The sequence below is a fragment of the Pterocles gutturalis genome, unplaced genomic scaffold (assembly GCF_000699245.1).
Source record: "Pterocles gutturalis isolate BGI_N339 unplaced genomic scaffold, ASM69924v1 scaffold48531, whole genome shotgun sequence".
NCBI lineage: Eukaryota > Metazoa > Chordata > Aves > Pterocliformes > Pteroclidae > Pterocles > Pterocles gutturalis.
The window spans coordinates 23,264-37,726 of NW_010107322.1; the positions used below are offsets into that span (position 1 = coordinate 23,264).

General features: G+C 41.4%; 1 protein-coding gene across 1 annotated transcript in view; it reads right to left on the reverse strand.

Moving 5' to 3' along the window:
* LOC104472390 (retinoic acid receptor beta-like) overlaps positions 1-13,762 on the reverse strand; it is a gene marked incomplete at its 3' end in the record, with an annotated part of 33,299 nt that extends 19,537 nt beyond the window's left edge. The window contains exon 1 of the mRNA XM_010088054.1: positions 13,624-13,762. Within this exon, the coding sequence (XP_010086356.1) occupies positions 13,624-13,735 (112 nt within the window). The remainder of the gene's footprint in view (positions 1-13,623) is intronic.
* Between the last annotated feature and the right edge of the window lie 701 nt (positions 13,763-14,463).

The window sequence follows — 14,463 nt, forward strand, 5'->3', positions numbered from 1 at the left end:
TCTTGTCTGGGACTTAAATGTTGAAATTGCAGGAGAAAGTGGACCAGATTACTTAAAAATAAGGCATGCTAGTAACTACACGACTGGCTTAAAGAGCTTAATTCTGCCAGACAGGGTCAAGCAGCATCAAATCCCAATTTCTCCACGAGATCTTCTAAATATCCCCAGTAAAGCCAGCACATAACCTTTTTACATTTAGTGCTTCCACATACAGTGACCAGCCTGATGTAGCAATCATACAAGGAGCAAGGCAGACAGACACTTGTTTCCAGGAAACAGCAAGATACTAAAAAAAGCAGCCTTTTTATTGTTGATTTGAAATCAAAGTGATTTCTGAAGCGTCTGCAACTTCTAGCACAAGACTCACTGCACACGAGGGAGTTCATTTTGAGAAGGCAAACAGGCAGCAGGTCACCACAGAGTTAACTCAATAAAATAATAATTTCTACTTGGATAAACTGACCTAGTTTTCCCACACTTCTCTATGAAAACAAAGGATGCAACTTGGACGTGAGATGACGTCTGAAAGGGAAGCCAAGGGCTGTGCAAGGAGACTGAATTCAACACACAGCTGGCCCTTAAACTAAATGAGGGTAGTGGTCCCCAGTCGACGTTACAAATTACTACCCAGCACAGGATTAACCGGCATTACTAGCAGCTTCTACCCCTAGCTTATCTGATTGATGATGAAGACAAATCTTTCATGTCCTTCAACAGTTTGGGACTGGGCCCTCCTCCCAGCTAGGATGACCTTCTCCGAGGCCGGGGCGAGCGCCTGATGCAAGATGTACTTACAGAAGGCTTTTTATGAGATCCTCAGGATGTTGTTCCTGGGCTACAAGCCCCTTGGGAATCACTGGCTAAAAACTGGGATTTCCAAAAGCAGAGCCTTATTCAGTTCCTGAGGGAGTCGATGAACACCCACCTCCCCGACTGCCCCAGAGCCCCAGGCCACGCGGCAGACATGGCGCAGGCAAGTCAGCCAGGGCCTGGGACACACAGCACGGCGGGCAGCAACCGACGAGGATCCTTCCTGGCCCCCCTCGTAACTCATCCCGAGATTTTGCAAATCTGAACACAACACGATGCTGACAACTCTACATTTTGGGATTCAACCCCGTGTTATTTTTCAGCGAAGCTCTGTTGTGCTGAAACACCTCCAACCTGCTCAAGTTAAACAATTTGCCCAGAGAAAACGTTCAATGAAGGGGAAACATAAAAGTATGCACAGAAAGAGGCCCAACTCCCCCTCTTTTCTAATCCATCACACAGCATTAGAGATTAAATACTCATTAAAAATATATATAATAAACTGTTAAGACAGGATATCTACTGATTCCTTTTAATTGCCTTATTCTTCCCACACCCTGGTTTCTAGGGAATATTTTAAAATGTTCCTCCTCCACTACTGCAAAGCCCATTAGTCATAAGGTTTTGTCCCCACCTCGTCCCCCCAGCCAAGAAAGAAAAACCCAGAACTCATGGGGCTTAATACTGCATACCCTGTGGGAGGCAGCTGATGTGTCTGTATGGTTCTATGTATGTTCACGTCTTGCCATGTTTAAATTCTAGCAGGAAAAATGTTCCTAACAAACACGTGGAATGGCTGTAACTGACTTAGAAAACTACAGGAAAAGTTGCCAAGTAAATGCTTTGACTCTCTCTTTAGGACAACCAAGATTTAAGCCTTCTGCAGAATTAAAGGAATAAAATATTTCTGCTTATTCTCTTCTCTCCCTGTGTACTTTTCACTTTGTTATTGGAGAGGGTTGAACATAAAGGGGTTTCTTTTTCTTAATAACAACTATTCTCTTGCTTTTGTTTGTTCTCTTTTTTTAATATTTGCAATCCTTTTTAAATTTTAAATTCTTTTCTGGATGTCCTGATTTAGTAGCAGCGGTCACCTGAAGAGGCATCCAAAGAGAAAGAAGTACACGTTGAGGTTTTCTTTCAAATTAGAAAGGGGCAAACTGAGCATCCTTCTTGTAGCAAAATGCTGTCAAGAGGCTCTTATGAACTAACAGTTCTCCATGTCACTTATTACATGGATCTGGACCGCATGGGTTTAATCCCCTAGCTCCTCAGGGATAACGAGATGGCATGGCACTTTACTACATGGACTACCAAATGAAACACACAGTGAGCTCTGGACTTCCATACCCATCTTCTTCATGAGACATCCAATTTGAAATGCATGAGTGCTGGTTTGCTCCCTGCCCAAGAGAGGCAGACCAATATTGTCAGAGAGCAACTCAAGCTACGCTAAATCTAATGCTCCATCTTGCAGCATCAATGATTCCTCTGCATCAGAAAACCACCTTGATGAAATTTCAGAAATTACACTTTTTTGAGTGGCTCTTCCCTGTTGTCTCTCCAGTAGAATCAAAACAAACCATGTCACAGGTCACCCAGAAGCAATGCTATGCCAAGAAAAACAGAGGGAAGAGAGTCCTTGTATGTAAGGAGCAGCTCACACTGCTACAGTGCAATCAAGGATGCTGAACACACAAGGTCCAGCAGCTCATCATGTAAGGACATCCATTTACTGTTGATTTGTCTTCCTGGGCTCATGCAACCTCTACTGCTGCCCCTGGATTACAAAATGACCAAAACTTGTGCAATGCCAGTTTCAGTCTTCTTGAGATACAGAAAAAACTCTCATGTATTAGCCAAAATAAACATTTTATACTTCATTTTTAAAATGCTAAAAAATAAATTTCAATCTTTACTCTGCCACTGGGACATCCTCTAAAAGTACACAACATATGAAAGCAAGTAGAAGTACTACACATCATAAGAACACATGTAGCTTGTAGGTTCTTTGATATGTAATACTACTCCCCATAAACTCCTGCAATTCTCGGCAACTTCCATTTTTCCACCTCTCTTACATTGCGTTACAATTTCTGTAACGCTAACTGTAATCAGCTAGCTGGAAGTTAAACTAAAAACAAAGAAAACAGAATTTTTTTTCAGGAGAGAGACGAAGAAGCAAAGGATGTGCAGCAGCACCCATTACACCCAGGCTGACTGACAGCAGGAAACCTGCTAGTGACGGGAATCGGAGGAGACAGAGCAGGTGAAAACAGTGTCTCTGCATCGACCAGTGAGTCAAGGAATGATGACCTCTCCTGATCCTTCAACCACGCAGTTATCTCTTCACCAAAACTATCTGTTGCTGCCAAGGGAGTAAAGCACATCTCTCTGCCGGAGAGGCAGTAACCTGGCACCCCTGAGCCATTTGATGAATTACACGTGTGCCCGCTGCTAAAGGAGAGAGTGTGGTGATGCCTACAGCATTCTTAAAAAGCTTTCCCTTATCTTCCAGTACCATTCCATTTAGTATTTCTGTTTGTGATGTTTTAATCCACCCCCACTGCTACGTGTTCCTATTTAATTTAGTGCTTTCTTTTCAAGCTCTTAAGTTTTATGGGAAGAGTTTCCCAGGTTCTGCCTCCAAGTAAACACTGACGGTGGAGTATTGACCCACTTAACATGGGAGAAAACAATCCTAAACGCAAAAAGGGCGACGCTATCTGCCAGTCATCCTTCTTCCCACAAGTCTGAAGATGAAAAACGTTTAAAAATATAATGCACTGAAAACGATACAGATGTAATACGCTTTGTTAGTCTGTCATTTTAAATGGTTTGTAACGTCTTCCCTCAGAGGATTGGATTTAAATAATTCATTAACTTGAAACTGATTGCTTTGTTCTGGAAAGGGGCAAGAACGTGGATTTCTCAGATGTAACCCAATTTCCTCACAAAAACAAAAACAACCTGACGAAATTCAGTTACCAAAACCATCTATCGTATCCCATGCAGAAGAGTAAAAAAATTAATTACAAAATGAGCTCCGTCAGCAAAATCTAACTTTATGGGGAGTTTTAAAATTAACATTAACATTTCATTGCTTAAAAGTTGAAAGAAAGAAAGAAAGAAAGAAAGAAAGACTTGAAGACGGAAAGAAGGACAGAAAGAAAGAAAAAAGTAGGTCAGCATGTTTCCTCAGCATGTCTTTCTGACTCCATTAAAACTGTCTGTCAGATGACTAACCATGCCTGTAATCCAACTAAAAGCATGTTTGCTTTCTCTTGCACTTTTTTCCAGGGGAAACGAAGAATTCCACTTAGCTTTAACTCTGAAATCCAGGTAAACGTCTCCAAAACTCAGATAATTTCCTCGCATTTACTTACCAAATCCGTTTTTATTGACAATAAGCAACTGGTTATGGATGCACAGCACTGAGAAACAATCCCACAGCTGATTAAATGCCTATCAGCCACAGGCACTGCCTGCAGGGCTTTAAGCTACAACTTGTTAAAGTCAGTTTCAGAGCTGTCACCTGATTGAAAGACCTTTCACAAGACCTAGATTTAAAAATTTAGTAGCTTCTTTCAGAAACACACAAGCATGCGAACAAGTACTAGAATAAGGTGAGATGTGGCAAAACTGTTTCTGTTGACTTTGGGTCAAAGGAAACGAAAAATCCCAATGCTTTATGGTCTTTCTTTTTCCTTTCATTAGTATTAAGAGCAGAGTGTTATTTAAGTTAGGATAGAAAGGGTGTTACTTCTACTGCTTGTATGCCATCTAACTTTAAAAAATCCTGTACACTTTCCATGCAAGAGCTGAAGAACTGGAGATTAACTGTTCCGATGTATTTTAAATTGAGCATGTGATACCAAATCAAACTAAAAACAAATTGAGGCTATTTTTAGAGCACAGTCTGAGGGCCAGCATCCCAGCAGGAGGAGCTGCAACGTGTCAGCTGGCTTATCGCAGGCACGGCAATGGAAAACTCCCTTTGCTATAACAATTCATGCAGTGGATGAAAGCAAGCCATAAGAGCCTGACAGCAGGAGAGGGAAATCCATGGCCTCATCTACTTATGTAGAGATCTTCCTAAACCATCTTGGAGAGGTTACTGTTTTCCAAGTGCCTGCTTTTTATCTCCCATGCCATCAGCACAGGAGTTGCTCTCCACAGAAACGCCAGCACAGGCTTTGCTGCTTCGCCTTCTTCAGAGGCACCTATCCTACCCAAGACCATCTCCAGTAAAGAGATCACCAGGGAAATAAAGAAGTAAGTTTGCAGGAATAAACCATCAGGAAGATGCACGCGTTCTCACGTATGTTTCTTCTAAGGGGAAGGACCAAATACGCGTCTCCTCTTATACTGAGTCCTTCAGGCACTTTTGGGTTGCTGCAGCTCAGACTTCCCAGAACTCTTGGGAACGATTTACTGCATTTCTCATGAACCTTGGCTACTGTAGATAACATTTTCAGGTTGGCCTGACAACCAAATAAGCCATGTTTAGCTTCAAGGCCCAGGACACTGGCAATTTGCTCATTCCCAGACTGATATTTATCTCATTCCCATTTCTCCATCCTTCAGATTCAACATCCCCCCCGCAAAAAAACATTCAAAGGGAGAAAACAAAGCAGAGAAACCACAAGGTGCCAGTATAGAAAGCACAATCCGCATGGTGAAATGGCAATTAGGAGAAAGAGATGCATCAAAGATGCCCCATGCCCCTGAACAAGAAAATGATCTGAATGAGGAATACAAAGCAGTGAACTGAGTGTGTAAAGGAAGAATAGAAGCTCTGAAACAAAGCTTTTGAGGTCATGGGATTGGGGTCTGAGCAGTTATGTCTGCATGACCAAGCAAGCGTGGCCTCAGCCCTGTGCTTCGGAGGGCTGGATACCTCCAGATTTCCCATCTGCTCTTACAGCAGCATCGCCCAGCAACAGCACAAGGCAAAAAGGATAACCCAGGGTTTTGCCTGCTGTGAAAGCAGTTGGGATACTAAACTCAAGAAGAGGCAAAAGCTACCTGCAATGGCAACATGAATGCATAGAGCCAGTGTCTTTATATGTATGAACCAGAATAATGCTATAACTCCCCCACGGATGCCCCAAAACCAAAGTGGGGGACAAGAAATAACAGAAAAAGGCCATGGGTACAACCAGATCCATGTAAGCTGTCTAAGAGATACCTGCCAAAAATGCCTTTTACTGGGAAACTGACTGAAGAAAGCAAATGATGATCCCTAAAAAACCCCAAAGGTGTGAAATGAAAAAATAGGAAGTTCTGCCTGTGTCAGTGCCACTAACTGCCCTCACGGAAGAGCCGGACCGCCGAAGATGGTGGCACGAGGTAGAACTGCCACGGAAACCTGAGCTGCTAGCATCAACAGACAGGCATCAGCCACTTCATGGGCTCAGATGAAATGTGCTCCCTTAAAATAAGAAAGAGTTCAATCAAGTCTGAGGACTTTGAGAGAGCCACTGTACAGTAACACATACTTCTCTGGAGCGTGCTGCAGATATAAGTAGAAATTAGACTGTACGTGTGTTACACATTTCACTGGCTCTAGTAATCTCTGAGTTTCACCTATAATGAAAGAAAAGTTACTCATACAAGGACTGTGTGCCATTTAGCTGAATTTCTTCCACAGGACAAGATCAAGAGGTGTTCAGAAAGCCCACTAACATTTAATTGACGCTTCTTCCTTCCTTAAAGAACATCTCTTTCAGAGCATGGTTGGATACTGCACTATAAATGATTAGCATAATAACTTCAGAAGTGTCACAAGTTTAAAAAAACACCTTGTTAAGCAAAAACATAAGAAAGGCACACATTCACAGATGCTGAGAACTAGGACTGATGGATGCAGACAAAGGCTGCAGAGAGCACACGAGCCCTGGTAACTTCTGCCAGGATCCGTGTTGTCATAGAGACAGCAAAGAGCGATGAAAAGTTCACCACAGTAGCTATACCTTAGTGAATAAGTCTTAATGTAACTTCCAGCTGAGGACATGTAATCAATCTCTGTATGAGCTTATTGAAGGAATTCCCTTTATGCTTACTCAGTCCTCAAGAGTCCAAAATGAGGGAAAAGGTCTTAAAATATACATATTTGGCTACCTTTAAAGACAAGCCAAGGCCTAGTGTTTCTTTTGAATTGTGGGGGTACGATTGGGGAGGTAACAGGTTTTTTTTGAAAAATAAATTACATAAAACAAATGAAAACTTGATAAAGACATTCAATTAAAAAAACAAACAAACAAACATGGAAAGACTAACTCTAGGACAGCCTGGCAAGACTGGCATCTCACTGCTGCTCTTCTCTGCAGCATTTGGGTTCAATCATCTCATTCCCTCTTACACTGCAAAACACAGGACTTTCCCTGCTCTCTCTTCCCTCTCCTTGCCCTTCTCCTGACATCTTCCTCCCCAGTGGGATTCGACCTCTGGCTTATTTTCCTGCAGGGCAGCAGCACCCCCTGAACCCCGCTGGCTCCCTGCTCCGCACTCCGTCCCACCACTTGGGAGGTACAGGATGCTGGAGCCAACAACAAGAAACACAGAAAGGGTGCCAGGAGTTGTTTATTGGCTGGGGTCTTCAATTCTTAGCTTACACAACTATGGGTTTTCTACGCAAGAAAGGGGAAAAAAAAATTGTAGCACTAGCATGTTATGGTTTAAAGTTGCAGATATTTGCATAATGCCTGAAAGGCAATGAACAGAAGAAAAAGAGAACCTTAGGAGGCTATTCATGCTTTTCCCTAACATTTTAGGATATAAAGATCAGACTAATTACCAAACAGTCTTGAGTTGAGCAGAGTTCACTAATCACGCTCCGCTTGAGAAATTAGGAGAGAATTTACTTAGCCGCATCATGAAAGGTGCCAATAAATTGTTCAGCTGGAGAGTTAACATAATAAAAAAAATCATTTTTTATGTTATTTTCTTTAGCAGTTTATTAATTGCTGCCTGAAATACTTTTCTGAAACACAACGAGCTGCAAATGAATTCATGGGCTATTAATCTGCTGTACATGGCACTGGAGGGAAAGCTCATTAGGTGAGTTGATGCAATTACTGCTATTACATAACCATCTTCACAGAACATAGAGTAAATTATGAATAATAACATTCAATCTAAGTTGCTCCTTTAAACATTAAAGCTGGCAAGTGAAAGCTATGCAAAATCAGGGGGAAAGGCTAAAACACAGAAGAGGCAGACCCCAAAAGGAGAAAAGACAAGCAGATCTGCTTCTTTGAAGACACCAAACCTACATGAAAAGCAAGAGATGTTTGTTTAACCATGGGAAACAATGTGCAAGAAGCAGAACTCAGTTCTCTACAAGAGAATTTTAATTGTATAGAAATAATTTTCAGCCACCCAGGATACAAAGTGTGCATTATCTCTGGCAGAGGACAAAATGACACTAGAGAACTTTTTTTTTTTTGTAGCAGGAAAACCCTTCACGGTAGTTTTGCTGTCAACTTAAAAAAATCTCCCCATCAATGATACTGAGTGTTTGGTACTAACTTTTGGAAGTTCCTAATTTCTCAGCTTGAAAAAATATATACAAGCTTTTCTATTTGATTGACAACTGAAAAAAACCCAACCCAGCCTTAATGAACAAAATGAAAAAATCCGTGACCTGTATGGCTTGATTACTGTTTTTCCACTATTGATACACTCAAATTCTTATTTTCATTGGTATTTTCACAGTTTACGTCTTTTACCTCCAAAGCACTTACAACACAACGTCTCCCAGCCTCTGGAAAAGACTCACCATTTTCACCTCTCAAGATAGGAAAACTAGTGTAATCAGTTTGTAGTGTTTAGAGAGAGGAATGAGTCCCAGAACAGAATTCAGGGTTATGTGATTTCCACTCTGATATTTAGCTCGTGCCTCTCGAGAAAGCAAGGCAAGTCAGGAGTCAGCAGGCGAGGCAGCCACACTGTAATTTTTGAACAAGCCTCCAGCCACCATGTGGTATTTAGGCATCTAGTTAAAAATCTAGCCTGCAGCAAAGCAGATTCAATTCTTAAATTCAGTGCTTATCGCTGGCTAAAAAGAATAAAAACTCACTTTAGTACTGAGTGAAAGCACCTAAACAAAGATTTCATGCATTTTAATTAATTAACTTTAAAATTACATCAGTGGAATATGCATGAACGTCTCAAACACAACTACGCAGACTAGCCCTCTGCTTAACCACTTATCGAAGGTAGAAATGCACTTCACTAAGGAGTCTGAAAGAAAATGAAAATAAAAAATACAAACATGACAGTTCTTCAAGTTGATGTTTCCTGGTTGCTAATTTAAAGCAGAATTAAAATAAGTAAATCAATTCACTCTATTGTTCAGCAGCAGCATGTAATCATATGTTCTGAGAAGCATGAACCTTTAAATAGTATAAGACTTTGAAGTCTGTAACAAAGAGTAACAGACATTTCTGTGCAAGTTTCAAAAAAACCCAATATGGAGCACAAAAACTGGATTCTCTCCACTTCATGGTAATTCCCCTGCATTCCCTCCCTTCCTCCTTCCTTCCCTCCAGGGAGGTTAATTGTAAGCAGATTTACAAATCTGAACATTGCTACAGTGCACTGAAGCAATCTGGAACAATAATTCTGTGCCTTTAGAAACATAATTTTGCTCTGTTAGAGCTCACTACAGACAAGGTTTATGCCAGTACAGAAGGCTTCCCTGCATCACACACTGGTACAACGGCTGGATGCGTGTCTGAGGTGGACCCTGCTGATTATCAAGCACAGTGACAGTCCTGGCAGCCTCCAAATTTTGTAAAAGAGGATGAAAGCAGAAGAGCTGCGGGACTAAGCTGAGCAGTTGTGGCAGAAGGAAGCTCCATTTTCTTCCCCCTTGTACCCTGCAGTAAATCCAGTTTAGGTTTTCTTTAAGGGCAGGCTCCACCTTACAAAGCCTGTGTTCCAGCATCCTTCTTGAAAGAGTTCACTACTGAGCGAGAGTTTTGCCCAGCTTCCTGCGTGTTCCCTTAATTGCGGGTTGCAGTGTTGTAGATGTGACCCCCTCGCCAGATCCTGAGGACTGAGGTCCACGCATCCAGGCAACAGTGTCCTTCTTGCTGACACCTGGGGTCAGGCCAAGGATGATGCTTCGACATCAGCTTAGAGATCAGGTAATAGAAGGGCAAAGGTTAGTTTCCTAAGGCTCTCCATCGCATAATGAGCCACTGTCAGCTTTAGTAGCCTTCTCACTTCAGTGGCAATAAAAAAAACCCAAACATCCTGTGTGATCACCATTTGTCTTTACACGTTAATTTAAAAAATTAACAGGCTGGAAAGGTAAGGATAGAAATGGTTTGGAGTGGGGATCAGAGCCTCAGCCGCACCTACACCTCCTAAATGAGCTTCTGAGCACCAGCACATGAACTGACATGGGACAGCCCTACAACAAACCCAAAACCTGACGCACTGCTGGTAGAGGGGCTGGCTCCAGGCTGTTACACTGAGAGCTGCAGCTCAGATTGCAGGGACACAAGCGGGCAGTTTCTGAAGGAGAAGGATCTGATGAAAGATAGCAGGACTTTATTTCAAGCTGTGTTTTGCCCTGCTGTAGGATGATAAGCCAGTCATCACTAAGTCGTTTCCCCTCACACCCTTTTGTCTTGTCTTTCGGAGCACAAACCTTTTGCAACAGTGACTGCACTATGAAAGACAGTCCCTACACCAGTGAGATCCAGTTTCAGTGGGTCTTGCAGATACTATCACAAGGCAAATAGCTCCACTCCTGCCCTGGAGGCAGTCTTGTTATTGACCTCTCTTGATCAGCTTTGGGGACTAACACTGGGTCAAAGATAACTTTTTTTCAAAAAAAACAACCCATAAAGAAATGCAAATTTGGTGCATTCCTTCATCATCTCACTTCATTCTCTAAAACAAGATAAAAGCATACAAGAAATGCTCAGTACCTTTTCTCTTCCAAAACACTGTACCTCCACCTTACTTACCAACTGGCTAGGCAGGCAGTTCTCATCTCTGATGTTTGTGTGTAACGCTCATTAAGCTCAAAAGGAGTTGCATATGCAAGTACTTTTGCATGCCCTTTAAAGGCCAAAAAAATAAACACAGGACTGTAGGGTTACAAGCACAGATTATTCTGTATACTGAAATTCTGCATTTACTCCTCAGCTCCTGGGAACGGACTTGGGGGGTCCTATTTGCAGCTGCCCACCGCAATTACTTTCCCTATTTGGGACTGGTTTGGGCATTGTAGGCTTGTTTCCCTATGAGATTTCTCTAATACTGTTTTCTGTCCTTTGTTCATGCCTTTCGCCTTACAAGGTAACAGAACTGTAAGAAGACAGAAAAACAAAATGTGAATAAGCTACTGGGGGAAAAGAAAAAACCTCTATCTGGTAAGAAAAAGCCCACTGACAGATGTGCCTTTGTTTACTTAAACTTATAAAGAAAAGAAGTTGAAACCTGGAGACATGTATGAAAGGTCAGATAAGAAAATAAGTTTTTCAAATCTCTTAAGAGATGAAAAGCTCCTGTTTATGAAGGGATAACACAGACTTAGTTCTTAAACACAGAAGGCAAGATGCACTGCATTCAAACTGATGACATTTAAAATAATTTCTCTATTCCTTTACAAATGCCTTCTACAGAAATGCAGCCAGAGGACATATCTCATGTCTCCCCAGTATCCTCTGTTCCCCGTCCAGCCTCCTATCCCCCTCTCAAGTGCCTGTAGTGGTCTGAGATAAAGGCAACTGCCAAAGGGCAATTTCACTCAGTTCACCCAAGGAAATAGGCAGAGCAAAACCTTAATTCTTGCTGGCAAAGCCCCAGCAACCCTATGGGAAAAAACAATCCATCACCTAAAAGGCAGTAAGTCTTTATACTTTACCCCAAGTAATTTTGGTTAATGTTAGAAATACTGCTGATATTTCCAAAACCCACTCTGATGTGACGTTACAACATTTAATAAGATTACTACTTCACGTCAGCAGTAAAATCCTTAAGAATTCAAGACCAACAAGCCCTCAGGTGAGAAAAGTGTTTTTTCTTCTCTTCCAAACTGCATCATACTGTTTTTATCGGGGGGAAAAAAGCTTCATGTGCACAGATATATATGTGGTCAAATACCTATCAATAAAATCCTCCTCATTCAATCTTACATCTTTGTGCATCTTTGTATTTAGCCTACCTTCTCCTTTATTCCCATCATAGTCTCCACTCCAGTAAATCTATACATAAGTATAGCTAAGTGCACTTCAGGCACACCAGAAAACTAGAAAACCCAACAAGGACAGTGAAATCATGGAAATCCTAAGACCTCCTCCCCCAGTTGCTTGAAACTTGATGTTGGCCCTTTTCAATAACCACGTTTTTGGCTTTCCATGAAAAGGAGCTGGAAACATTGCAAAGTGGTCCTAAAGATGTATCCGGTTCTTTCTCTGCTCCTCAACACTCTTCCTCTGCGAGGAGAGGAAGGAGAGGGTGGGAGAGAAAAATAGGATGCAACCAGGAGGGACCAGTGTGACTTTGGGACCTCTTTGGCTCCTGCCCAAGGACGGAGAAGGGAACTACTGGGAAGTCCCACGCAATTCAGGAAGGAGAAACGCTGAGGATGAGAACTGGTTTAAGTCACAGTTCAGTCATCAGTGTCAATTTTTTTTTTCTTTGGTCTTAAAAGTCTCTCCAAGGAACTCCTGTGGGTGAATTAAAGAAGTAGTGTTTGGCAATTTTTACCCTCCTCTTATGCACATACTGCATTCTGTAGTGTTCATTATTGGAACTGACCTACTGAACTCAAGAACATCACAGATAGAGGTAAAAACCCTCAACAATCAAACAAATCACTATACCAAAGACTTTTACTACTGCAATCACTCCAATCAAAAATGAGAAAGTTTCAGAAGCATTACCCCATAGGAACCTAAGAATGGCTTTTTAAGCTAAATTTTCATGCTTGACAGAGATATCAATAAACTGGAAAAAGATAAAATCACAGATTTCTACCTAAATATTTTAAAATGTTAATTTAAAGGGCAAACCAGAGATTTCTAAAAAAGAAGGGAGAGGAAAATCCTTTGGGTTTCTTGTGCACTTAGCAGCCTGTTTACATAGTCAGTTCACTGGCTTTGCAGGTTTAGAAGAGGATTTGCCAGTTTATTTCACCTTTCAGAGAGGCTCCAACCAGTAAGAACAGAAGACTCAAAGCCATTGTACCGTCCATTTTAAAAAATGGCAGAAACTGGCACTACTGCTAAAAGAAGGACCTCTGGCACAAGCACCTGCACTGGCGCAAGGGAGAAGGTGCAAGGCTGAAGAAGGCTGCTGCCTGCTGCACCATTGGGAAGCCCTCATGAAATGACAGCCTAGGGTGACACCAAGCCCAGCAAAGCCATGAGCTTTTTCTGCAGGGCAGAGGGAGGACTGAAACTGAGCTTAAGAAGCCAGTGCTATTCTCCCTTGCCCAATAAGCTATTTCTAGAGCAGAAGGGAGATAAACCAATCTTAAAGCAAGTATCTTTGCTTCTGTTCTTTTAGAAAACCTGACGAAATTACCCACTTGGGCATTCCCATACCCACACAGGGTGGCCATGCCGCACAGGCAGTATGTTGCACTCTAAGTTCTTAACTAACGGCATTTAGACTGCAAAGTTAAGAACTTAAAAGTACAGGTCTGAAGTTGCATACAGAATTCATACTTCTTTCTCTGCATATGAATGGCTTCAACCACATAATTGCACAACATTTTTCTCCCTTGGGACTGCCACATATACGTTGGATATGACAAACAATAAATTGTTTCTGAAGACAACTTACATTCTTTGGACATTCCCACTTCAAAGCACTTCTGTAGTCTGCAGTACTGGCAGCGATTTCTGGTAACTTTATTGATAACACAGTTTTTATCTCTGTGACATGTGTAAACCATGTTCTTCTGGATACTCCTGCGGAAAAAGCCCTGAAATCAAGAAAAAAATAAATGAAATAAATTTTTGAGCTTTCCATAACCCTTAGAGAGAGGCATCAACATTGCTTGAAAATAACAAAATAAATTCAAAGTTATGGCTAGAATATGACATCTTTAAAGACTCAGTCTTCTTATACGTTAGTATTGTTTTTTGCAACATAAGACTCATGTCTTAAATAAAAGCTAATTAAATAATGCAACCTAAGCAACCTGAGGCCAAAATAAACAAAACTAGAACTAGTAACAGCATTCAGGAAATTAAGTCCTAGATTTTACAAAAAAGCTCAAATAAAAATGATTTGGGCTTATGGATGTAGTGATGAGTTGTGTAAACAACAGCCTTCCTAACATATCCACTTAGAAGTCAAACAGTCATCCAACAACCAACAGCCTCTCTCAGCCTAAAAGCCCCATCTACTTTTGTTACTACAGAGATTCTCTAGTTTGAAGGCTGCATGTAAAAAGAGAGATAATTTGAAACCCAGATCTCTTAGCTGCTGGAACTCCTACAGCAATTAATGGGGCTTCTGCAGGTGGAGGAATTCCAGCATCAGGTTATTGAGTTGTGAACACAATTGTAAAAGTTGCCAATTACAGCATTTTTTTTTTCTTATTCAGACACAGCTGTTAAAATAATCAAGTAATTACAATGGGCTTGAACAGAAATTAAAGACAACTAGAGGTCTGGT